At 38.9% G+C, this 25,475-nt stretch overlaps 1 protein-coding gene across 4 annotated transcripts in view; it reads right to left on the bottom strand.

Annotated features, from left to right (window-relative positions):
• Nucleotides 1-309: 309 nt before the first annotated feature.
• The window catches only part of CBX5 (chromobox 5), a 30,103-nt gene continuing 4,937 nt past the window's right edge, over nucleotides 310-25,475 (bottom strand). The window contains exons 1-5 of one of the 4 annotated variants that reach the window (XM_045553805.1): nucleotides 13,800-13,890; nucleotides 11,464-11,642; nucleotides 6,042-6,228; nucleotides 2,821-2,921; nucleotides 310-596 (exon numbers count right to left, since the gene is read on the bottom strand). In XM_045553805.1, the coding sequence (XP_045409761.1) occupies nucleotides 446-596; nucleotides 2,821-2,921; nucleotides 6,042-6,228; nucleotides 11,464-11,600 (576 nt within the window). In that variant the 5' untranslated portion in view covers nucleotides 11,601-11,642; nucleotides 13,800-13,890 and the 3' untranslated portion in view covers nucleotides 310-445. Of the gene's footprint in view, nucleotides 597-2,820; nucleotides 2,922-6,041; nucleotides 6,229-11,463; nucleotides 11,643-13,559; nucleotides 13,891-25,475 lie in introns of those variants that run through there. The other 3 variants (XM_045553806.1, XM_045553807.1, XM_045553804.1) reach the window with 3 other exon arrangements.

Below are 25,475 nucleotides of genomic sequence, written 5' to 3'. Positions count from 1 at the left end.
CAACATGTCAAAACAAAGGCCAGCTGGTCATCAACATGTTCTAAGAACCAAAGCAAGAAACCAAAATTCATCATCATTGTAACAAAATCCTCAAATCTAAAAAGCGATCAACCCTGAAAAGATCAAGACTCTAAGGTGATTAAAAACTTAAAACTCATCTTGAGGTCACAGGGGAGCAGAAGGAAGAGATCAGGGCAAAGCAAAAAAACTGTGGGAATTACACACAGTCTGTAAATGCCTGGTCTTCACAGAGAGACACTTATCATGAATCAGACCATCAGTTATGTTACAAGAGAACCAATACCAACATTTCTCCTGTGGAGCACAGTGATAAGCACATTTTTTATGGATGTGTTTAGGATAGAAGGGGGTGGGTAGAAGGGAGAGGAGGCAGGGGGGTGAATGTATTATGTACAAAGAGAAATGACAGAGACCACCCCCTCCTTTAGCTCTTTGCTGTTTCTTTCTCTTTGTTTTCCGCATCCTCAGGGTATGCATGCCACGTCAGTCTCTCTTCATAAAACGCTATCACAATCTGTGGACATTTCACATTAGCTTCTTTTGCAAGAACCAGGTCGGCTTCATCTGTGTCTTTCCTGGAAAGAAAAAATATGAGACTTAGAAGGAAAGAAAGTAAGAGGGAAAGAATCTGTTCAAACATAGGTTTATGTCATTATATGGATTTAGTTCGCTTATTTCCTCCTAACCTTGATTTCAAGGTGAAAAGGACCCTAACCATTCATTATTTTCAAGGAGAAATTTAAACAAATAAATTAAATTATGAGTGAATATCATTTAACTACTATATCAGACAGAAACAGATGTCTGCAGCTAGAATTTAAATGTAAAACATGGGGGTAGGCTCAGTCAAAAATGCTAAGTAATAAATTATATTAATTCTGCTTTCACAATTTTTTTTTTTTTTTGAGACAGAGTCTCACTTTGTTGCCCGGGCTAGAGTGAGTGCCGTGGCGTCAGCCTAGCTCACAGCAACCTCAAACTCCTGGGCTTAAGCGATCCTACTGCCTCAGCCTCCCGAGTAGCTGGGACTACAGGCATGTGCCACCATGCCCGGCTATTTTTTCCTATATATATTTTTAGTTGGCCAGATAATTTCTTTCTATTTTTAGTAGAGACAGGGTCTCGCTCAGGCTGGTCTCGAACTCCTGACCTCGAGCAATCCACCCGCCTCGGCCTCCCAGAGTGCTAGCATTACAGGCGTGAGCCACCGCGCCCAGCCTGCTTTCACAATTTTTATTTGTGTGTATAAGCATATAAGTGAACCCAATCAAACCTATATTCAGCTCTATTGATTATGTAAAGTTGATCAATCCAGTTTCTGGATCATCTAAGTAAATGGGTCCTAATCCTCCTCACCTTGTGGCCTTTTAAATACTCATTACCCCTTTGGTCAGAACTGTGGAATGGAACAATAAGAAAAAAAATTTAGCTGCAAATTTCAATTATCCAAGTTATTACAGCCTCTACTACCAAGTGTAACAACAACAACAAAAATCTAGCAACATGGCTCCTTAATCATGATTTCAAATCAAGACAAAAAATTTTTAATTAAAATTCTCTTGTGGCCAGGTGCAGTAGCTCACATCTGTAATCCCAGCAATTTGGGGGGCCAAGGTGGGAGGACTGCTTGAGGCCAGGAGTTCGAGACCAGCCTGGGCAATTTATTGAGACCCTGTCTCTACAAAAAAAATTTTTTTAAATTAGCCAGGCATGGTGGTACATGCTGGTAGTCCCAGCTACTCAGGAGGCTGAGGTGGGAGGATCACATGAGCTCTGGCGTTCAAGGCTGCAGGGAGCTATAATTGCACCACTGCACTCCAGCCTCGGCAATACAGTAAGACCCTATCTTAAAAAAAATAAAATCTCTTGCAAAGTGGACAAAGATAACTACCTCTTTTACTAGATATCGAGTAGTTTAGTTTAAGTATTATGGGTGAGAAGAGGAAAGGGAAAATACAAAGTTTAGAGCAGATACTGAAATTTGGACTATGATAGAAAAAGCTAGTTAATATGTGAATGTAAATCATAAGTAAAACATATGGCTGAGTAGGAAAAACCAGTAAATACAGCTCCTTACTCCTGAAAGAGTACAGTGATTCCTCAAATATAGGCTTCTGGGTAATTTAGCAGCAGCATTCTGATCAGATAAAAAATTTAACCATTTGTACAACTTTTAGGGTAATTAGCTTCCTTAGTGGCACTGTAGCACAAACCCTCTGTGTATCATAAACCCAGAACAATTGGAGAGGTGGTGGGGCCACACCATAAATCACTGTCGTTAAGAAACAAATTAAGGGGAAGTACTTCACTTTCGTCTAAGAGCCATTCTCTCTACGGTATAAAGTAGCTTATGCTTTGGCCAGTATTAGCCTTAATGCTTTTGGTTGAGATTATTTTTCTCTTTTAGACATTATTCAGAGGTCTTGGCCCTCAGTGATGGCAGAAACCCTCATTCAATTCCTGTCCCACAGTCACAGGCTCATGGTCTTACAGCAGATGATTCAGAACTGTGTAAACAAATGGCTAGGTCATGTTTACATGTATTCTATCTCTAATTTACCTTCTTCTGATATGTGGGCTATAATAATATAATTTAGCTTAATACCAAAGCTTGAGAATGTCTTAAATCCATTCTGAACCATAATTCCCATTTAATATCAACCGTTGCTATCAGTTAAGGATCTCTGACATTCAAAATTCTTAGTTTGGGAATACTCAGTCTTGCTACCCTATCTTCCACATAAATTCAAGTCACTGACTAAGAAACACAATCGTAAAGTGAGGCCCCATCTCTCTCACCATTTCATTAGGAACATTAAATCGCCACAGGAATCGGTCGCCCCAATGATCTTTTCTGGTTCCAGTCCTCTCTCAAAGCCTCGGGCAATATCATTGCTCTGCTATAAATAGAAGATGAAGAAAGGTTACAGCATGGAGAAAGAGTAAAAAAATCTCCCAGTTTCTCAGCCCAAAAAGCATAATCTAAGTTAATATCACCTGATATGTTTCTGTCACCAATTCAGAAAAATTCTTAGAACTTAATAAAATACAATACTATGTCAGCCAGTGACAGTGATGCCAAGAGTTATTTTTGCAAGAAGATGTAGTTGTCCTTCCTGGAATTCCTTCAAAAGATGAAGAGTGAACCCTAAAACTCTTTAATATCCTGTAAAATATTTTGGAGTCATCATCTAGGAATTCCTCTAATCCCACTCATCTTGAATCTCTGTAATATTGTAAATTGATGACTCTTAAGTTGTAGCTTCTGAAATGACAAACAAATCTATATTTACCCTAACTATACCCTTATTCATTTCATAAACTTCACATATAACACCTCTCTCAATCTTTATTTTTTTTTTACTTTTAGTTTACCTTAATACTAACCAATTATTTTAACACTTCTCACATAGTCACCTATATTTATGAGAGCACAGAAGTAAGAATGATACAAGGCCAATACTATTAAACAGAAAGTTTCAGAGATCACAAACATCATTACCAATGCACTTGTCTAGAGAGGAGGCTCTGGTCTGTGCCTACCTCCTTCTAATGTGGATGAGCTGTTAGCATTAGAAGGCAGAACTGGTCCATGATTAAAAAAAGAAGAAGAAAAGAAAACAATGCTGATAATTCATAAGGGGAGTATTTAAATTTGGTCTAAATGCAATCATGCAATCTAGGCAAGGGGCAGAGGGTCTGATCCAGTGTAATAACACTAGTGAGAGCAAAAAAATAAATAAAATTTTATACAAACCAGATAATGTTTAAAACTTTATCATGGAAGATAATACAAGCTTGTCTAGTAGTAACACAAAGATCTAGAGAGACTGCCCAAATGAATTAAATCTCTGGTGTCTGATTTTCATAATAAAATCTCTTTGATCTGATGTTCACCTTGCTTTCCTCTGAGAGATACAAAGAATTCAGGGTCCAGGTGGTCCCCAAAAATACCAGAACCCACAATAGGAAGGAAATTCCATACATGGATCAAGGGAGATACTGACTTTTAAAAACATAGTCTCTTTTGGGGGTGCTTAAGGGGAAGAGGTTCCCAGATGTGCACACAGCTGCTCACAGCTGGAATGCTGGCACAGGGACCGAGTTGTAAATCATAGCTGGCGGCTGAAAACAGTTTGCCATAGAAGGGGGGGGGCGGGGGATGATGAAGAAAAATGTTCAAGCTGCTGAAAAGGAGCCGAGGCGACGAAAATGCTAAAATCATCACACAGGCAGTAATCTTAAATCAGGCATAATACCGACTAACAAATTTCTTCTGCAGTGGTCTAAAGAAAGAAACGCAATCCCCCTCTGTACCTTTAAAACATACAATCACCTATCTTCCCAGCTGCCTACCTGACAGCAGCCAGTACTGCTGAGAATGCTATCGGGGCCCCAGATGAACATTATGATGTAAGGGACGTGTGGGGGTTATTTTCAAGGTCGGCAGCTTCAGAACCTGGCCTAGGAACAAAACTCTGCACTGGCCAGTGGCTCTAAGCCAGATGATTCAGATTGCTCCTTTTTAAAAGGACAGAAACCCTAGCTTGTGGAAATACACACTTTCACAAATGGCTAGTCAGAGGTCTTACCCTGTTTTTGCTCTCTTCATTTAGCTAGAAAATGAATCAAAAGACAAAAGCTAGAATATGAAAGACTAATAAAAAGGAAACAAACAAAAAAAAGAATCAAGTCCCAGCTCCTTAGAGAAGAGAAAGCATTCTCAAATCCTTTGTCAGTACAGTAGATCACAATGATATACAGACCTCACCAGAATAGGGCAGTTTAAAAAATAAGGTTGTATAAAATAGCATCAGGGAAACAAATAAGGAGACAGACACAAACAGGAGTCCACTTTTACTTGCAACCTCCAATCTTTCACTCTCATTTCAGTTCTTTTTAGAAAGCTGGTCTCCCATTTTCTCTCCTATGGAAACCAGAAATCACTCATGTAAGAGTTTATAAAACACTGGTGCCTGGGTCCAACCCACAGAAATTCTAATTTAACTGGTCTGTGGTGCATCCTCGACTCTGGAGTTTTTTTAAAGCACCTCCCATGTGATTTTAATGTGTAGCTAGGGTTGAGAACTAATGCTCTAGAAAGATGGACATCCAAGTAGAATGAAGATAAATAGGGATGCTAGAAGATTCAAAAGTGGACTTATGCTTTTATTTTATTTAAGTGTATTATACATCCTTCACTACAAAAGGCTTCATAACCTTGAAATAAATGAAAGGAGTGGAAGCTGGGGGGGTGGGGGTGGGGTGGAGGGTGGAGTGTGTGTGTTTGTACGAACGCACAGATGGAAAAGATATAGATGAAAAAAGAGAGAGGCAATAACAGTGCTTAAGCTAGTTACTTGAGAGTGAAAGATCAGAAGGATTAAAGCAACTGCATCAAACCAAAATTTCATAAATACATTTCTCAAGCTGAACAATAAAAAGATTTAAAAGATGAAAATTATTTTCTTATTAGGAATAGGTAGAAATAATAGGATCAAGAGGACATAAATGCCATTGAACTGTATAGTTTAAAATTATTAATTGTATGTTACATGGATTTCACCTCAATTAAAAAAAAAAGAATAAAAGGGAATATAAAGGGTTGTAAATAAGTGCTATCATTGGAACAAAAGAGAAAAGGAAGCGGTAAACATTTCAAAGCCCTTTTCCATCTTAAAAAATTCACCAAAGAGTCTCCCTCTCTAAGATAACTAAGCTTTCTATTTACAGAGAAAGCAAAGAGTGGTTCAATGTTTCATAAACATTTAATTTTGCCACTTTGAAAACAATTCAGTGGCCACAAATTACATTTCTCACTCAGCCAGGAGGGGGCACTGTAGTTAATCAACATACCTCCCCTGAAGCTCTTTTGTTCAACAATTTGCCTTGTAGGTCCATCCTCAGAACAGAAATAACCAAAATAACCCTTTTTTTTGGGGGGGGGGGGGGTGAGGTGGAGAGTTAGGGAGGCGGGAAGGAAAAGAGTAGTTTGTGAGAAAAGAGGAAAGAAAGCTTACCTCTCTCTTTTTTTTGGATTTGATATCATCTGCACTGTTTGAAAAATTGGATTTCCTCTTGTTGCTTTCTGACTTCTCCCTTGGTTTGTTATTTTCACCCTCCTTCATTTTCTTATACTTTTTCATAAACTCAGAAATTAGCTCAGGGCAATCCAAGTTTTTCTCAGGTTCCCAAGTATTGTGCTCCCTGGGCAAGAAGAATGAAGGAAAAAGAAAAAGAATGACTAAAAAAAAAAATCCAATGGCTTATTTTAAAGAGGACCTTGAGGCAAAAAAAAGAGAAAGGACAGAAACCTGATATTTAAAGGAGATAATAAATGTGATCCCAGATGTCTACCCAAGAGAAATGAAAAAATATGTTCACACAAAGACTTGTATACAAAAATTTTTTTTTTTTTTTTTTTTTTTGAGGCAGTCTCACTCTGCCGCCTGGGCCAGAGGGCAGTGGCACTATCATACAGTTCACTATGGTCTTGAACTTCTGGATTCAAGCAATCCTCCTGCCTCAGCCTCCTGAGGAGCTAGGACTACAGATGTGTGCCACAATGCCTGGCTAACTTTTAAATTTTTTGTAGAGACAAGGTCTTACTGTGTTACCCAGGTGGGTCTCGAACTCCTGGCCTCAAGGGATTCTCCTGACTCAGCCAGGACACAATTTTTTTTTTTTTAATTTCTTCTTTTTTCTTTATCACAGTCACAGTCTTGGCACAGGCCATGATTGTTTACAGCAGCATTTTAACAGCCAAAAACAGAAAACAAATTCAAATGTTCATCAAGTAATCAATGAATGGATAAACAAAATATGGTATATCCATACAATGGAATATTATTCAACAAAAAACTAATACATGCTACAACTTGGAAGAACCTCAAAAACATTACACTAAGTGAAAGAAACCAGACACAAGAGACTATACACTGTTTGATTCCATTTATATGAAATGCTCATGAAAGACAAATTTAGAGAAACAGAGAACAGATTAATGATTGCCTGAGGCTGAGGGTGGGAGTTGGAATTGACTACAAATGGGCTCAAGAGAATTTTGAGGGGTTAGAGAAAAGTTCTAAAACTCGAGTGTGGTGATGGTTGCAACAATTTCAATGTATGAATTTTATGGTATGTAAATTATACCTCAATAAAGCTGTTTAAAAACCCAAATTTGAATTCTGCTTTATAAGTGGCAAAATAGTGTGACTTCATACATGTAATGACCTGTGCAACTCCTCAAGAGAGGAAAACCTACTAAATCCTGCACTCCCATTTTACATTACCTTAAATATGTTATTCATATTTTGGAAAAAATGTCAACAAATATTAGAGAATTAGAAATAGTTATTTAGAAAAAAGGCAGTATGTTCCTTCAGCTCCTCATGTAAAAAAATAAATAAATAAGGCAATATGGTCTTAAATTAATAATATAATAAACAATAAGGGCAAATAAAGATGAAGAAGTGGGATTTAGAGTGCATTAATTCAAGTGCTCTGGACACAAGTCTACTGTCACTAGGAAGTCAAAATACATTTTTATATTAATAAACAAACAAAACCCTAAATTAATTGTGTCTCATTAAACTTTGGTATTTACTTTGAAAAAACCAAATAGTTGATATTCTCAAAGTTGGTCTCTGTATTCCTGGCATGGGTTTAAGAGAACCAAAGCCACTGGGCCGGGTGCAGTGGCTCACGCCTGTAATCCTAGCAATCTGGGAGGCCAAGTGCAGGCTGATCATTTGAGCTCAGGAGTTTGAGATCAGCCTGAGCAAGAGTGAGACCCCGTCTCTACTAAAAATAGAAAGAAATTAGCCAGACAACTAAAAATATATAGAAAAAATTAGCCGGGCATGGTGGTACATGCCTGTAGTCCCAGCTACTCAGGAGGCTGAGGCAGCAGGATTGCTTGAGCCCAGGAGTTTGAGGTTGCTGTGAGCTAGGCTGATGCCACAGGACTCTAGCCTGGGCAACAGAGTGAGACTCTGTCTCAAAAAAAAAAAAAAAGAAAAGAAAAGAAAAGAAAACCGAAGCCACCAATTACATCATAAGGTCATGGAATGAAAGCAAGAAATGTACCTACATGGGCAAAACTAGAGCAGGGGTCCTCTTTACCCCTTAGCCAGTGGCAGAGGTTCTTCTGGTTATATAGTTAGGACTAGTTCATATTAAGATATATCTCTTAATATGTCATAAAAGCAGCTTCTACAATCTGTCAGTCAACCTGGGAAAAAAAATTTAAATTTATACACTACCCATCCTAGATATTGTATTGTTTTTTAAATAAGGTATCTTTGGATAAGAATGATGTGAACACATGCCATAATAACCTGATTCAAATAAGAAGCAAAATGATGGAATATTTACTGTTGACTTAAACAACTGTCTGTAAAAGGAGCATAAGAATGAGACAAAATTTATTTCTAAATCATTTGAGCTAACACTAGAAAAGTCTCTCCTTTATATCCCTTCTCTTAGCAGAAAAAGAATTCCTCACACAGTAACTTTCCCCCAAACCCACAGACCATATAGTTTACTATCCCAGAGGAAATTAAGGCACCAAAACCAATAGACATGCCAACACTATAAAACAAGCCAACTAAACTCAGGGGTTGTGGAGAGTCTTTGTTGATAGCAAGGAAAGCCAGTCCCACATTGGGATTATCCCTTTCATACCATTTTGGTACTGCTGATTCTACTTCAACCAATTTTCACCCAGAAGAAGGCATGGTATACTTTTAAAATTGCTTAGGGCCAGAAGTAGTGGTTCACATCTGTTATCCTGGCACTTTGTGAGGCTGAGGTGGGATGATTGCTTGGGGCCAAGAATTCGAGACCAGCCCAGGCAATATCAAGACCCCAGTCTCTACAAAAAAATTAAAAAATTAGCCAGGTGTGGTGGCACACCTGTAGTCCCAGCTACTTGGGAAACTGAGGCCGGAGGATTGTTTGAGCCTAAGAGTTTGAGATTGCTGTGAGCTATGTGATGACACCACTGTGCCTAGCCCGGGCAACAGAACTAGATGCTGTCTTAAAAAAATAAAAATTAAAATTAAGAAATTAAAAAAATAAAAAGAGCCTGGGTTTTAGGGCCGAAGAAATCTGATATTGAATCCTTGTTTCAGCAGCTACAAGTTATGTGATCTTCAGTAAATAACTCCACTAATTTCCTCATCTGTAAACTAAAAATACCTCTAAATGTTTTCCTGAGAATTAAAGAAAGAAAAATAAAATAAAATAAAAAAGAGAGAATTAAAGAGAACAGAAAAGGTAGAATCTGACCAATGCCTAGCCCATGGCAGGTACTCAGTTGTAGAGACAAAGCTGGGGTTGAGGCGGGCATTGTTCCAGTCTTTTATGAAATTCTGGACATTTCTGACAAAGGAAGGACAAATGCTTAATCTGTTTACCCCAAAACCTTATCTTTCCCCTTTTTATCTATGGTAAGGTACTGGTAGCTCAATGACAGAGAGTTTCAAGTACCTTTCAAACACCCAAATATTTCCAGTGGTGATTCAATGGGCCTAATAAACATCCTCAAAATTTTTAGGTGTTACTTTAATTCCTATCTTACAGTGCTCTAGGTGTCTCAAACTCAATGGTTCTCATCTCTAGTGGAAGCTGTGATACCACTGCTCTTTAGAAATATGGAGGGGATTTTCTGATTGTTTTGCTACCTATATTTAGCACTTTGGGTGCTAGAGATGCTGATAAGCATCCTGCAATGCATGAATCATCCCATCTAAAATGCCAATAGTGCTCCAGATGAGAAACCTTGATTCATGTAATGAAATAACCTTTATTATGTTCTGAAGGCTCCTGATGCATACCCTTTATCCAAGACATTGGCAAAACATTAACTCTTTTAGCATACTTAGGTCCTACATCATAGAGCTGTGCTGTCCAGTACGGTAACCACTAGCCACATGTGGCTATTGAGCACTTTAAATGTGGCTAGTCTGATCTGAAATGTGTCATTAATGTAAAAATATATCCCAGATTTTGAAGTCTTAGCACACAAAAAAAATCTCATTAATAAGTTTTGTTATTGATTAATGTGGAAATAGTATATATATTTTTTTAGTTTCTTCTTCTTCTTTTTTTTTTTTTTTGGTTTTTCACCATATATGACCTGAAGATATATATATACTTTTACAGACGAGATCTTGTTCTGTTGCCCACGCTGGAGTGCAGTGGTGTGATCACAGATCACTGCAGCCTTAAAATCCTAGGCTCAAGTGATCCTCCTACCTCAGCATCCCAAGCAGCTGGGACTTAGGAGCACGGCACCACGCTCAGCTGTGAAATAATATTTTTGATATACTGGGTTAAATAAAATATATTATTAAAATCAATTCCACTTTCCTTTAATGTGGCCACTAGAAAATTTAATATAATATCATTATATTTCTATTGGACAGCACTGCTCTAAGGAGCCTTTACCAGTTCCTATCAGTTCACTGGGGTTCTGAGAAATCCATTCTTCATTATCAGGCATCCTGGGAAGAAAATTAATCAGAAATTGAGGCAGAATGCCTGAAGATTACACAGCCTCACATATTTCACCTGCAAGCTACCTCATCTACCCTTCAATATGTGCCTCATCCTATTTATTCTAAAGGAAAGAATCATCTACTTTAGCATTTCAGCATAAAGCCAGTTACTGCCTAACAGAGATTCGAGTCAACATTTCATTATCATTCTTAAAACTCATTAAAGGGATAGATACATGGATAGATTACATTAAAATGTTAATTATAGAAACTAGGTGGTTATGTATCTGAGTATTCACTCTGAATTTTTTCATCGCAGATGTCGGAAATCTTAAAAAATAAAATGTTGGAAAAAAAATGTGGCCTCAGATTTAAGTCTCTCATTAAGATGGGCGCTTTGTCCTGGGATAATTCTGAGATCCAGTTTTGGAGAACTATGGGCTACGTATGCGATCATCTTCCTTTTTTTTTTTTTTTTTTTGCTTACATGTATACATTTTAGCTTAGTTGTATCCAAATAGTAACAATAACAATTTATACTTACACTGAGCTTATGTGTCAGGCTCTGTACATCTAGCCAACAACCCTATGATAAGTACTATTTCTTTTATCTATTTTACTGAGGAGAAAAAAATATTAAAGAAATTAGCCAGTCATTTAGCTTGTACCACAAGCGGTGGAGCAAGAATCTAGACCCAGGCAATCTGGCTCCCCAGTCTGTGCTCCTAAACAATTCATTGTACTGCCTCTCAAAAGCAGTATCATTAGGACACCAGCTCCAGGACGGAGAGAATTTGTTTAGTTTACTGCTGCATCTTCTTACTCTTAGGAAAGGCATGCAGGAGGGGGAAGAAAAACGCAAAGATGATGGTGGTTCACAGGGAAGTAAACTGAAGGTGTCTACCTCTGCAGGGTTCTAAAGTCTGAAAAAGGCACTTACTCAGAAAAGCCTTTCCACTTCAGTAGATATTCCACTTGCCCCTTAACTACGCGCCTGTCTAACACCTTCTCCACAACGTACTCCTCCTCATCCTCTGAAGAAGAACTGTCGGCTGTCCGCTTGGTTTTCTTTCCCATGTCGCACACGGTTCCACCTGAAGGACTAAGGCCACCGGGTTCCTGGCAAAGGGGAAGGACAAATTGGTTAGAATCCAGGTGACGAGTTAAAAACTCTACTTCTTCTTGATGGGAGGAAGGGGGTACAACACAAAGTTGCCATGTGCCCTTCTTTTGGGTCTTGAGTCATTCATTGTACAGATGAGTCCTAAGAATTTAAATTAAAAATGGGTGAATCTTCACTTCCTGAACTACAACTCTCTTTGGCTAAAGAGACCAAAATTATTAGATGGCATAATTATCTAACTCCCCTAATTCCAGATTCCAAAAGACAAGTAGTGTGGTATGTTATTCCTGGCTACTTCTGTAACTGTTGACAAGCCAGGAACTCAAACAGAAATGTAAAACGTGGAAAACTTTCAGTTACATGAACCATGATAATATTAAAACCTTTCCCTCCGAGATGAATGCAGTTCTTTATAAAAATGAAAAAAGAAAAGCCACCAAGGCCAGGCGTGGTAGTTCACACCTGTCATCCTAGCACTCTGGGAGGCTGAGGTAGGAGGATCGCTTGAGGTTAGAAGTTCCAGACCAGCCTAAGCAAAAGCGAGACCCCATCTCTACTAAAAAAATAGAAAAAATTAGCCGGGTGTGGTGGCGCACACCTATAGTCTCAGCTACTTTGGAGGCTGAGACAGGAGGATCGCTTGAGCCCAGAAGTTCAAGGTTGTGGTGAGCTATCTATGATCACGCCACTGTACTCTAGCCCAGGGTGACAGAGCAAGACTCTGTCTCAAAAACAAAGAAAGAAAGAAAAGAAAAGAAAGGCCACCAAAATATAACTTCTCTCTGCTCTGAGTATCTTGACTAGTCTCTTAGCAGCACAAAAAATCCTGCTCAGGCATCTTTCACATTTTCAGTGACTCGGTACATTTCCCTTCAACAAATTGAGTTTGTCCCTTCAGAGCATCCATCAGCTAACAAAAGTAAGAATGACATCTCAAACACACTAAGCCTCCTTTTTAGCAAGCTAATTTGGGGATGGGAAGGAGGCAGGGAGTAGAAAAAAATTTTTAGTCCTAAAATTCAAAATTAATCACTGGATTGTTCAGTAATTCCCAAGGTGCAATGAACACAAATAGTTAAGGAGGTACCTCTCCTCTCAACTGAAATTGACTCTGGGCCAAAGGAAGAGGAGGAGGAAAAAGAAGTCTGGCCCCAGACTCAGCATCAACATGAAGCCTTCTCAAAACACAGAGGAACCATTCATAGGCCCAAGAAAGCTGAAGCAAGGCAACACAAATGGAAATTGAGTTAAGCACAGAAATATGCACACCAGGGGGTACTCAACAGAGAATCTAGTTTTTTAAATTCCCACGTTGTTACCATAATCATTTTTAAGAATTCTTCCTTAACCATGTTAAATGGTGCCTACAGTCTGGATTACAGAGTAGCAGGAATTGTTTTCTTAGCTGGAACTCCATTTTTATTTTGCTGTAATTTTTAAAGGTGTTTTCCAGCACTCTCTAAATATATAATATTTCCATCCTGACCAGAAAACCACTGCTGGGAATAGGAAGGGCCACTATTAATTTCAGAATTATGTTCAAGTAGTATAAAAAGTTACATTTATCAACTCACTTCAAATCAGCAAAACTTAAAAAAAAAATTATTACAAAAATATATAGTTGGAAGCCATATCTCCAGAACTTATGCAATAAGTCTGCCTACCTAAAACTCTACCTGTACCCATTACTGCCCTATAATAAAACTAAGTTTTCATTAAAATACTTTATTTGGAAGAGTAGTGGGAGAATGTAGATAGGGGGTTTTTAAATAATTTTTCCAGGAATTTAGAAGAGCCCTAAGCTTCAAGAAAATATATCTGATTTGGTTTATTTAAAATAAAAACAGCCTTCAACCTCAGAGACAGGAAATGTCATATTCCAGGGAGAGTACCCCACCCCCACTCCCACTCACCTTGGAATTTCCGGGAGCTGAGCAGTTTAGGTCAGAGCACTGGGGTTAAAACCAGCCCCATATTAGATGCATGCAGTTAAGCATTGTGGCTATGGCCTCCTCTGCCTCACCAGGAAAAACAAGGATTTACATGTGTTCTTCAGTTTGAGGGAGGGAAAAGGAAAATCTCCCTTTATACCTTTCATGCAGAAGAGGAGCCCTGAAGGTAGAAGATGAATGGGGGTTCCCTCCTGTACCTACCGGATCGCCCCAGTTCTTTCTTTCCCTCTGGGCTAACAGAAGGGGCCTCCCCTCCCAGGTCTGGGGCTTGGCGGGCTGGCAGCTCCCCTGCCCCCACCCAGCTGCCTGGGCGCCAGTGCGCAGCTGTCCCAGTCCGTTGCCATGGCAACTGGCAGCAGTACTACACTAAGGGGGAGAGGCAAATGGAAAAGTTAAAAGGCTCAACTTTCCTTTTCAGTGAAGACTGGGTGGAGAAGTTGAAAGGTACCTCCCTTGGCCTCAAGGCTAAGGCAGTCAGAGCTCAAGGGAATTAGTTCTTGGGTTTTAAATCCAAAATTTATATTTATTCCTCTAAGAGCACTGTGAATTAATCAATAGCATTTTAAGATCATCTAACAAGATTACAGCTCAACTGGAGGGGGAGGGGAAAGGCCAGGTCCTTCTACAACAGGATTGGCACAAACCACACATCCCTAAATCCAGCCCACCAGAAGCACTTTGGACAAGGCCTTTTCTACCATCTGTCATTGAACGGTTAATTAAAATTGCTTCAGGGGAAAAATAACAGGAAAGGGGGGAGGGGAAGTATTTTAAAGATACTATACAGCTTTCTTTCTTTGGGAGGATTACTAGATACAGAAATAGAATCCAGAGACTTGAAGCACTAGCAAAAAAACCTTTCAACTGAAATTATAGGTGGAAAAAAGTTTAGTCACTAAGAAGTTTTTAAAAAGGAGAGGAGAGCAGTTCGGCCACAACCTAATGGTTGTTAAATTAAAACCACTTCTCAGTTGCTCTTATAATGTTATGAAACAGATCTCTTAATAACTATTCATTGCCTAATACATTATTAATACACAACTCCCTACATCAATAATCCCTAATACTTGAGAAAAGAACTGGGATAAAGAAAAAACATACTGATAAACTTGAAATTCTACAAATTTTCCTTTCTCCTGGCTCTAAAGAACATTTTTACAGAGCATCAAAATGCTACTCTGCTTTACAAATATGGGAACATTAGAGCCAGAGGTTGCTGCCATAGAAGAGTAAAGAAAAGGGACAATCAAAAGCAAGGAACTCAAAGCAGAGATTGACGACTATCGTGGCTGTCAAACAGAAGAAACCATAGGCTATGAGAGGAAAGGAAAATTTTTTTAATTACAGGGAATTTCCTCAATTTTAAATGGACCCATCAGGAACCCTGGGTAAAAACTGCCTTTTTTAAACTCTTTTTTTCAAACTTTTCATAATTAAGGGATATGAAAACAATGCCAAATAAATTAAAACAGCGTTCTGATTCTGTGATTAACTTGCCATGTGTTATCTCAAGTAAATAAATTTTAGAACCCTGGCATCATTAAAATGGGCCAAATAAATCCCCACTGCCTACCTCCTAGGGAAAGAGTAAGTTTATGTTGAAACTAAAGAGCTCTTAAGTCCCCCGAAGAGAACCTTCTGTAAAAATATGTCAAGGCCGAATACAACAGCAGAAAGAAGTATGTGACCTTCCAAATTCCTAAGCCAGTAAACCCTATCACATGCAATAACTCCTGCAGCTTAACATGTTAGTAAATGGCAAAAAAAGGAGGAACAGTGTCTTTGTTAAGAGACACCGGAAAACTAACAAACCTTGAAGGAACAGGGTAGGTATGTTCTTTCTCAAGGGTAAAACACTTATTCTTACTCCTTAAAACTCAGGAAAACGTTGAAGATGGCAGAATGAAAAGACTAATACTAATTCTGTGAAGGGATAACAGACAGGAAAGAGTGACAGCAACACTAACATTTTGGTGAAACCTTTCAGAAAAAAAAAATGAATTTAACAAGGAAAGGGACAAAAATATTCTGGTTCCTCTCTTCCCCCTAAAACATTGGGAAATAAAGATTCAGATCAATTCCCTCCTTCCCACCCTTAAGAACTGCCTAAGGGGCATACGGGCTGAGGTCCCTTTCTATTTGGGAAATGGGTTCTTTAACAGCTGACAAATCGAATTGGGCCTGATGCCAGGAGTCAGAGTCCAACCATAATATTCTTTAAAGAATGGCATGCAATTGTCTTGTAAATCTCCTAGACAGTCACAGATCAGAAGCTGGCAAGGATGACGACATAGTTCTGATGGAATGTGTCTTATCTTAACCTTGAAGTTACAGATCTGCTCAGGAGCAGCAGTAAGAAATGAGAAATGCACTCAGACATCGGAGGGGACATAATTCTCTTTTAGACAGTGCGACCCAGTGTATTAGGGTCAAATGAAACACAAAGCCAGACGGACAATTTAAGAGCTAGAGCCTGGACCAGATAAAGCATGAAGACTGGTGGTTCATGCAGAGCTTGGGAGGAGGGAGTGTTCCAGTATGAGAAATGAGACATGGCTGGCAGGATGATGGAGTGATTAAGGTAGAATCCCGATACCATGACAGAGGAAGAGAGGATGAGCTTCTGAGCGCAACCTTATCCTTGTGGAAATCTCCACGGGAAGGGGTAAGCAGCTTCTCAAGTTTCTAGAGTCTTTCAGGCATAACAGCTCTCAGCTCTCTCCTGAATATAGACAGGAACTCTCTGGTAAAGGTATCAACAACTACTGGTAGATTATAGCAACAAAAGACCATAAGGTCATGTTTTAGAAGGCTGAAGTCAGTGAGATAAAACCCAACATCAAGAATTTGAAACAAGGCCAGGCACGGTGGCTCACGCCTGTAATCCTAGCACTCTGGGAGGCTGAGGTGGGAGGATCACTTGAGCTCTGGAGTTTGAGACCAGCCTGAGCAACAGTGAGACCCCCGTCTCTACTAAAAATAGTAAAACTTAGCCAGGTGTGGTGGTTCACGCCTGTAGTCCCAGCTACTAGGGAGGCTGGGGTTAAGACGATCGCTTGAGCCCAGGAGTTTGAGGTTGCTCTGAGCTAGGCTTAGGCCACAGCACTCTAGTCCAGGTGACAGAGTGAGAGTTTGTTTTCAAAAAAACAAACAAAAATAACCATAAGGTCATGAGAAAAGAGCTGGCCCCAACAGCCTTTCACATCAACAATGCACGGCAAATTCACCTTATAGGCTTCTGAATGCGGGGAGGGGTGGGACCACTCAAACTCTAGGGATCTGGTGAGAAGTCAGCCTTGGAAAAACATCAAAGAACTTTGCGGTCAAGCACAGTCAGAACTCACATTCCAAGCTGCTGACAGGGGACTCTTTTAACAGATGAATCTTCCAAAAAAGATGGGGGAAGAGGTGAGGAGGTGAAGCAGAAAGAAGTGTGTGTGTGTGTGTGTGTGTGTGTGTGTGTGTGTGTGTGTGTGTGTGTGTGTGTTGGGGGGGGCGGATTCCATACATCATGCCAGTACGAGAAAATGTTTAAAAACTGTCAGTCCCCAGCAATTACAGAGAGGGCATTACAAGAAAGCTGGGGTGATGCAGAACAACAGATACCAAGGTTAACTCTTGGCATTAACCAATTGATCCTGGAACAACCTACACAGGGTCCCTGGTATCTGTCTGCTCTGTCCAGGTTCTGCTCTAGTCCCTCCAGTCACTATTCTTCAGTGCCAGCTGTCCTGGTGGCTTTTCTTCGATCTTGGTGTAGCACAATTTATTTTCATCAACACTGATAACCAAAAGCACATATAACATAATTCTAGATATTTTCTAAGCTTTCTTTTTATTGTTTAAAAAGAATAAAAGCCAATTGGTAAGGTGCCTCATTGAACTAACCACCAAATTATTTGGAGGTAGTAATCAGATCAAATGTCAAGATGCATAATCAATGAACTCTTTCTTCATTTTAGAGTTTCAGTATAGATTCTGTAAGTCCACTAAGAAGGCAAAATCCTCCAGAAAATAAGCCAGGTTTGAAGAGCAGGGAAAAGAGAGGGCATGTGCAAAGCTCCCAATCACATGGATTAATTAAATATGCCATTGATGAGAGGTTTCAGTTGGCCCAGGATTGAAAATTCCTACTTCTCCCTTGAGACCCTTGGGGAAAGACGGTGGCTTAGGTGAAGATTAAATTGTCAGCTATAGCACTGTCTTCAAGGCGTCCTCTATAAAGCCTTATTGCAGCAAATAAAACAGATGAAAACAAACTAAATTTACAGAACCATTTTAATCTGCTCTATGTTCTTTGCTCTTTATGGATCTTAAAGTACTGATGGTCTTAGGTATGTAACACAAACAGCATAAAACTAAAATACCCTCTATAAAGATGTTTTCTTGCAGTGGATTTATGATTTCCAAAGTATTGGCCATGTGGCATTTTAACAAAAACACAGCATAGAGATGCACATTACAGCTGTCCTGGCTGTCTCAGGTTTTGTTAAATGGGCTGATAACTATCACTCCACCTCCACCAAAAGCCCATGAGCACCCAATTCAAGAGGAGTTAAAAGCTTTTTAAATGTCTATTTAAGAGACTGGATTAGGAAAGAGTTGAGGAGAAAGATTAACTGTGGTCGTTAACACTCCTATCATTAACAAGGCACATATAGACAACACAAACTTTATTAATAGAAGGGAGTGTGGAGAGAAGAAATGCTCTCCTGTTGGCTAGCACAGCTCCAGTTCATGATCCTTTAAAAATCAGGAGAAGGCATTGCTTCAATCAGCTACAGAACTATTCTGGGGCAAAGTATGTTTGTTGATTATCCAAGTCTCCTGCTACAGTAAGCAAGGGAGTAAAGGACCTTTTGTTCTTTTTGATAAAAACACGTAAGTGGAGATAAAGGCTGCCCTATAAATTCCATGTGGCTGTACATCTTCCAAGCTCTGACCACCACTTTATTATAAATGAATGTGGATTACAAGACTTAATTCTCAGAAATGCTTGAAGTTATCAGTCTGGTACACTGGTATATCTTGCAAGAACACAAATTCTTGATATCTCATAATTTTACATGGGATTTTTTTCTCCCCTTTTATTAAAATTTATTGGATTTCTCCTCTCAAGTGTCAGTTTTCTTTAAATTGAGTTAGGGCACACCTAAACTCCCCACTGGGCAAGAGGTTAAATATCTAATTGTTCCAAGATTTATGAGAAAGTAGAACTTGGCACCACTATGGGAAAATATCTTCCAGATGGTGCTTTCCAACAATTCTATCCTTGGAATGTACTGAACTCATCTCAAGGCACCACACTCTCAGGTGGGTGTTAATCTCACACCCACTCCTCTCTTAATTAAATGTGATGAAGCATGAACTTGTAGACCTTGTCACCTTTCACAAAGAACCTGGCAATTTCATCATAAATAAATCTTAAGAAAAATGGGTAACAGCAACGTTTAAATAGATTATCATGAATCTTAGATTTATATATACCACTTTGGTGGATCATGCTCACAAAATATAGAAGGGTTAAAAGAGAACTGAAATGCTCACCCCCAAATAAAATTGTGGTCATAAAGCATTTTTCAAACATCAGCCATAAAAATAAGACCCAGCCCTTACCCTGGCATCATATAGCTTGCACAGATTTTTAGATATCAGCAACTTAAGGGTTACAAAGTCTCCTTCAGGTTATTTCAACAAATTACTGTTTTTTTTTTTTGAAAGTGTCTGGCTCTGTTGCCCAGACTGTAGTGCAGTGGCATTAGCAAAGCTCATGGCAACCTCAAACTCTTACGCTCAAGCAATCCTCCTGCCTCAGCCTCTCGAGTAGCTGGAACTATAGGCACACACCAACATGTCTGGCTAATTTTTTAAATTTTTTGTAGAGACGAGGCTGGTCTTGAACTCCAGGGCTCAAGCGATCCTCCACTTCCCAAAGTCCTAGGATTACAGGCGTGAACCACTGTGTCTGGCCACAAATCACCTATTTTACAGAAGAGACTGTGCTAAATCAGACAATTTAGGTTCTCATAGTCTCAGTTTAGAGCAGACATTCAAGAGATATAAAAATTAATTTAGGCCGGGCGCGGTGGCTCACGCCTGTAATCCTAGCACTCTGGGAGGCTGAGGCGGGTGGATCGCTCAAGGTCAGGAGTTCGAGACCAGCCTGAGCGAGACCCCGTCTCTACTAAAAATAGAAATAAACTATCTGGACAACTAAAAATATATATAGAAAAAATTAGCCGGCCATGGTGGCACATGCCTGTAGTCCCAGCTACTCGGGAGGCTGAGGCAGTAGGATCGCTTAAGCCCAGGAGTTTGAGGTTGCTGTCAGCGAGGCTGACGCCACGGCACTCACTCTAGCCCGGGCAACAAAGTGACACTTTGTCTCAAAAAAAAAAAAAAAAAAAAAAAAAAAAAAATTAATTTGCATAACCATAAACTAAAATTGCTAAAATATCTCTAATTTAATTGTTAAGATATTAGAATTTAAATCAATATACTAAAATCTGGCTAATAAATGCTGACAAAAAATAAATTTTTATATAATTGGAATAAGAAATATTCAGACTATAAAACTACAGGGAGTAAAACAGAGCATTCCTTCAACATATGGCATAATTTTGTGCTTTGCCATCACCTTGGTATATTTGCAACATGAATTTTACTGAAGTCATAGTCTACAATTTAGATAAATAAAATCAAGCCAGTATTGAACTTTTCTCATCCCATACAAGGGTATCCTTGGCAGCTCCTGGGCCATCTATTATGATCCTGACCAATTTCTCTCTGTGGCAATTTAAAAGCTGTAAAAAAATACATAATGGGTGATGACAGGAGAAACAAACCCATACCAGAAGTTATTGAACCTTGCAGGTCTTTGCAAGTGTCTCTATTGACATTTAAGTGTGAGTTACTATGCCACAATATCATAAAAGTGTACTCTACACTTCAGATATATTGATAGTTAAATGCAAAGAAAGGGCACCATCAGAAAAATGGCTAAAGCTATGGCCAATATCAGGCCACCCAGCTCATCAACTGACTGTTTTGACATGTTACTTAAGCCAAGTAAGATTTTTCTGATTCTTTTTGTCCAGTTTCCAACTACATTCCCAATTCAAACCTTATGCCAAAGGATAATATAGTAATTCCGATCCTTGTTATAAATTATTTGGTTGGTTACAGGATATTTATTGAAGGTCTAATAAACGTCAAACATTGCATGGGCACAGTCTATTCCAGGTTTTAATGTAAGGGCTGAGAATTTTAAAAGTTTCTCTGTCTTGGCCAGGCGCGGTGGCTCACGCCTGTAATCCTAGCACTCTGGGAGGCCGAGGCAGGTGGATCGCTCAAGGTCAGGAGTTCGAGACCAGCCTGAGCAAGAGCGAGACCCTGTCTCTACTAAAAATAGAAAGAAATTATCTGGCCAACTAAAACATATATAGAAAAAATTAGCCGGGCATGGTGGTGCATGCCTGTAGTCCCAGCTACCCGGGAGGTTGAGGCAGTAGGATCACTTAATCCCAGGAGTTTGAGGTTGCTGTGAGCTAGGCTGACGCCACGGCACTCACTCTAGCCCGGGCAACAGAGCGAGACTCTGTCTCAAAAAAAAAAAAGTTTCTCTGTCTTTAAGTCAGCACAATTCTCCAGAGATGGTTACAAGAAAAGCTACTAAAAAGGCAATTTGTTAACAGCGGAAAGATCAGGACCAGAAATAAGTAGGTGTGGGTTCTATCCCAACTAGATCACTAAAAGATCAAACTGGATAGTTCACTGAACCTTAAGGGTGTTAGCTATTTGCCCTACTTATACATCTGTCTGTAGGAAAAACAAGAGAACGCTTTGAAAAATATAAAGCAAATATAAGTTAAATGTCTGATAGTGGGTGAAGGTAAAAATAACTAATGCTTTGATAAGTGTTCCCACTTCTATTTTCTGGAATTTTGTGTGGAATTGATATTATTTCTTCCTGAAAGCTTTCATAAAATTCTCCAGTGAAGCCATCTGAACCTGGAGTTTTCTTTGTGGTATAGTTTTTATAATAACTACAAATCCCTTTTCCTTAATAGATAACAGGGCTAGTGAGTTTCTGTAATTTCTTCAGTAAGCTTTGGTAGTTTGTCTTGCAAGGAAGTGATTAATTTCATCTAAGACATTGTATTGGCATAGTTTTTCATAATATTCCCTTATTATTTTAATATCTATAGGATCAGTAGTGATATCCCCTATTTCCTAATACTGGTAATCTGCCTTTTTCCCCCTAATTTATCAATTTTATTAATCCCAAAGAATCAACTTTCAGTTTCATTGACTTTCTCTGTTGTTTTATTGTTTCTCTATTCCATTAATTACTGCTTTCTTTTTAATGGAAGTTGATTGTGTAATGGTGTAATTACTGCTTTCATCTTTACTGTTTTCTTTCTTCTGCTTATTTTTGGATTTCATGTGCTCCTTTTTCTAGGTTCTTAGGTGGAAACCTAAATCATTGACTTTAGACCTGCTTTTGTAGGTGAAGTGCTTAAAGCTACAAATTTCCCTCTAAGAATTTCCTGAACTGCATCCCAGTTTTTTGTTTTGTTTTTCTTTTTAGAGATAGGGTCCTGCTCTGTCATCCAGGCTGGAGTGCAGTGGTGCCATCATAGCTCACTGCAGCTTCAAACTCCTGGGCTCAAGTGATCCTCTCACCTCAGCCCCAGGTGGCTGGGACTATAGGCGTGCCACTGTACTTGGCTAATTTGTCTTCTTTTTTTAAAGAGATAAGTGCCCTGTTATGTTACTGGGCTGCTCTCTAACTCCTGGCCTTATGCAATCCTCCCAGTACCTGGGATTACAGGCGTGGTACCCCAAGTCCCCCAAGTTTTCTGATATGTCATCTTCTCATTTTCATTCAGTTCAAAATATTTCCTAATTTCCTTTGTAATTTCCTCTTTGATCTCTGTGGGTTACTTAGAAGTGTGTTGTGTAGCTTCCAAATATTTGCATATTTTTCCAGATGTCTGTTACTGATTTTTAACTTAATTACACTAAGGCCAGAAAATACAGACTTTATATGATTGAATCCTTTTGAATCTGAGACTTGTTTTATGACCCAGAAGATAGTCTGTCTGGGTAAATGTTAAAGGTGCACTTGAAAAGCATGTGTCTTCTGCTGTTGCTATGTGTACTATTCTACAAGTGTCAATTATATCAGGTTATTTCATAATGCTGTTCAAGTTTTCTATTTCCTTACTGATTTTCTGTCTACTTGTCTTATCAATTAATAAAAGGTCCTGAAATTCACAGATACAATTGCAGATGTCTATTATTTCATTTTCTTTTTTCCTTTGTGTATTCTGAAGCTTTATTATTAGCTGTATAAACATTTAGTTATGTCCTCTTGATGAACTGATTCCTTTATTATATAACCTGGTGTTAGTTATTTGCCTTACTTATCTCATAAGTCTATTATGAAAAAAGAACAAGAAAATACTTTGGAAAATATATAGGAAGCAGACAGTAAAAATGTTTGGTAATAGAGGAAGTAAAAAAATTTTAATGAATTTTCTTTATTATCTGTAAGTTTTATCTATGCTTGTCTCCAACTACTCATATAAATGAGGTTTGCCTATGTTTTATCAGATCTTTACACATAATTTATTATTGTGAAATACTGAACAAATTAGCAGTATATTACCCTTCACAACTCCATGAGGTGAGTTGTACTGATTTAGGGATGAGGAACAAGGCACAAGGAGTTCAAGGATTTGCCTCAGAAACCAAACTTAAGATTTCCCAGCCTGTTAGTTGACCTCTTCAGCACAGGGCATTTTTTTCCGACATAATTATGCCCGCTGGCTCAGATATGAACTTGCTTTATTCTAAGAAACGTAGATTACAATCAGAGAAATACTTGAATTCAATTTGGTTCCTCCTCTCCATGGAAGAAATAAATAATGAGTGTGTTATAAAACTTGATCTTGAAACAGTCCTCTCAAGTACATCATCTCAAGCTCATGCCTTCTAGTGTCCTTCCTAGCAATGAAGCACAATGGAAGAGACACTTGGTAAATCTGAAGATTAAGATTCAGACGTGAAAATTTTTACTCTCTCCATAACCTAGTTTAAGGTAGAAAAATCTGTCAGTGTTTAATTTTGATGAATACTATTATTTAAAGGAAATCCAGACTACATGGTCCACAGCCTCATTAGGAGAGTAAAAATGGCCCAGTTAGTCCATTACACTCTTTGTAGAAAATCTTTTCTTCAAAAAGGTTTAAGCACAGTTAACAAGCAGTTTTGTTACCCTATGTTAATATCCCAAGGAGCTGACAATTAACCAACAACTCAGTCTTCTATCCTTCAAGTCCTAGGCAAGAACACCACAGGACTATACTGGCCCAAAATGTTAGAATTTGGAATGTTTAATTTGCACGTGAAATTATTCACTTAAAAAACAAACTCCTATTGCTGAGAAAATAAAAAATAAATAAATAAATAAAAATAAATAAAAATTAAAAAAACAAAAAACAAAAAACTCCAAGATGACTTAGGAGTCATTTCATGAAAGTTTGAGGTCAAGAAGGCTGTGAGCTATCACTTATCCAACTCATTCCATATAAGATGAAGAAACTAAGGACCAAAGATGGCAAATGACCCACCCAAGGGTATATCACTAGTTACTGAATTGCAGGAGTAGGTTGAGAATACAGGTTACTGAGCCTTTTATTTTTCATTTGCCTTTTTCATTTTTCAAAACAACCTTTTCTTTTTTGAATGAGGTCAAATTTATTTGGAAAGGGATTAAGGAATCAAGGTGTAATGGTCTGAATGGTGGCCCCCAAAAAGAGATTCATATCTTAATCCTTGAACCTGTGAATATTACCTTATATAGCAAAAGATGTGACTAAAAGATATGAAGGAAGGAATTTATCCTGGTTCATCCAACTGAGTCTTTATTTATTTATTTAATTTTTTTTTTTTTTTTGAGACAGAGTCTCACTCTGTTGCCCAGGCTAGAGTGCCGTGGCGTCAGCCTAGCTCACAGCAACCTCAAACTCCTGGGCTCAAGCGATCCTACTGCCTCAGCCTCAGCCTCCTGAGTAGCTGGGACCACCATGCCCGGCTAATTTTTTCTATATATTTTTAATTGTCCAGCTAGTTTCTTTCTATTTTTAGTAGAGATGGGGTCTCACTCTTGCTCAGGCTGGTCTCCAACTCCTGAGCTCAAACAATCCACCCACCTCGGCCTCCCAGAGTGTTAGGATTACAGGTTTGAGCCACTGCGCCCGACCCAAGTTGAGTCTTAAATGCAATCACATGTATCCTTATGAGAGAAGCAGATGAACTTTTGAGACAAATACACAAAGGTGAAGACAATATGAAATCAGAGCAAAGAAAGATGAGCTATAAGCCTAGGAATGCTGACCACCATCAAGGAACAGACTCCCCCCTAGAGCCTCCAGAAGGGGCTCAACAACTTGATTGCAGACTTCTGGCCTCTAGAATTGTGAAATGAATAAATTCCTCTTGTTTTAATCCAAGTCTGTGGTAATTTATTATAGCAGCCATGAGAAACTAATGCACACGGGAAATAAAAATTTAAAAATCATAAACTTGGCTGGGAGCGGTGGCTCACGCCTGTAATCCTAGCACTCTGGGAGACTGAGGCAGGAAGACTGCCTGAGGTCAGGAGTTCGAGACCAGCCCGAGCAAGAGTGAGACCCTGTCTCTACTAAAAATAGAAAAAATTAGCCAGGCATGGTGGCATGTTCTTGTAGTCCCAGCTATTTGGGAGGCTGAGGCAGAGGGATCACTTGAGCCCAGGAGTTTGAGGTTGCCGTGAATGAGGCTGACACCAGGGCACTCTAGCCTAGGCAACAGAGCGAGACTCTGTCTGAA

Source organism: Lemur catta, chromosome 6 (genome assembly GCF_020740605.2).
Source record: "Lemur catta isolate mLemCat1 chromosome 6, mLemCat1.pri, whole genome shotgun sequence".
Lineage (NCBI taxonomy): Eukaryota > Metazoa > Chordata > Mammalia > Primates > Lemuridae > Lemur > Lemur catta.
This window is presented reverse-complemented; position numbering and strand designations above follow the sequence as displayed.